The sequence below is a fragment of the Porites lutea genome, chromosome 7 (assembly GCF_958299795.1).
Source record: "Porites lutea chromosome 7, jaPorLute2.1, whole genome shotgun sequence".
In the NCBI taxonomy this organism is placed as follows: domain Eukaryota; kingdom Metazoa; phylum Cnidaria; class Anthozoa; order Scleractinia; family Poritidae; genus Porites; species Porites lutea.
This window is the reverse complement of record NC_133207.1, coordinates 28751679-28752523: the sequence shown is the minus strand read 5'-3', so window position 1 is coordinate 28752523 and position 845 is coordinate 28751679. Positions and strand designations below refer to the sequence as shown.

Genomic DNA, 845 nt, shown 5'->3' with positions numbered 1-845 from the left:
ATGCAGAATGCTGAGGGTGTGTTTGTGGCTAATTTATTATGTTATTCATCGTCTGAAGAAGAAGAAGACATTCATGTGTTGGATGGGCAAGAATGTACACTGCAATTTTTGCAGGAATTGGACGATCTCGCGGATATCCCGGACGGTGATAGAGAGTGTGAGATTATCATCGTGTTTCATAACTTCAAAGGCTTTGACAGTGTGTTTATACTGAACGAACTGTACCAGCAACAGCGAGAGGTTACAGAACAGCTGACGGTGGGGGCCAAAGTGTTGTCGTTTCGAAGCGGGCCATTAAAATTTATAGACTCTATTTCCTTCTTGCCCATGCCGCTTGCATCATTTTCGCAAACTTTCAACATTACGGAATTGAAGAAGGGATTCTTCCCACACCTTTTTAACTTACCGCACCATCAAAACTACGTGGGAAGAATCCCTGACATTGAATTCTATGATCCCGATGGCATGATGCCAAAGAAGAAAGAGGAACTGTTGCATTGGCACAGTGAGCAAGTTGCTCGTAATGTAACCTTTCATTTCAAAAAAGAAATGATTGCCTATTGCCAATCTGACGTCGCATTGTTAAAAGCTGGATGCATCAAATTCCAGCAGGAATTCCAGTCACAAGCAGGGTTCAATCCCATGGCCAAGTGTATCACCATCGCTTCAGGATGCAACCTCTACTGGCGCAAACACCATTTAACACCCAACACAATTGCCGTCGAACCTCTCCGTGGATGGAGAGGTGCGAATACCAACCAATCCCTCAAGGCCCTCCAATGGTTGCACTACCAGGAACATCAAATTGCCAAGGAGGGGGCATCGCCAGACAGAATCCACCACGT

The 845-nt window shown here is 45.2% G+C and overlaps 1 protein-coding gene across 1 annotated transcript in view; it reads left to right on the top strand.

Moving 5' to 3' along the window:
* The window catches only part of LOC140944738 (uncharacterized), a 2661-nt gene continuing 1816 nt past the window's right edge, over positions 1–845 (top strand). Inside the window, exon 1 of the mRNA XM_073393855.1 lies at positions 1–845. This exon is cut by the window's right edge and continues 1816 nt beyond it. Within this exon, the coding sequence (XP_073249956.1) occupies positions 1–845 (845 nt within the window).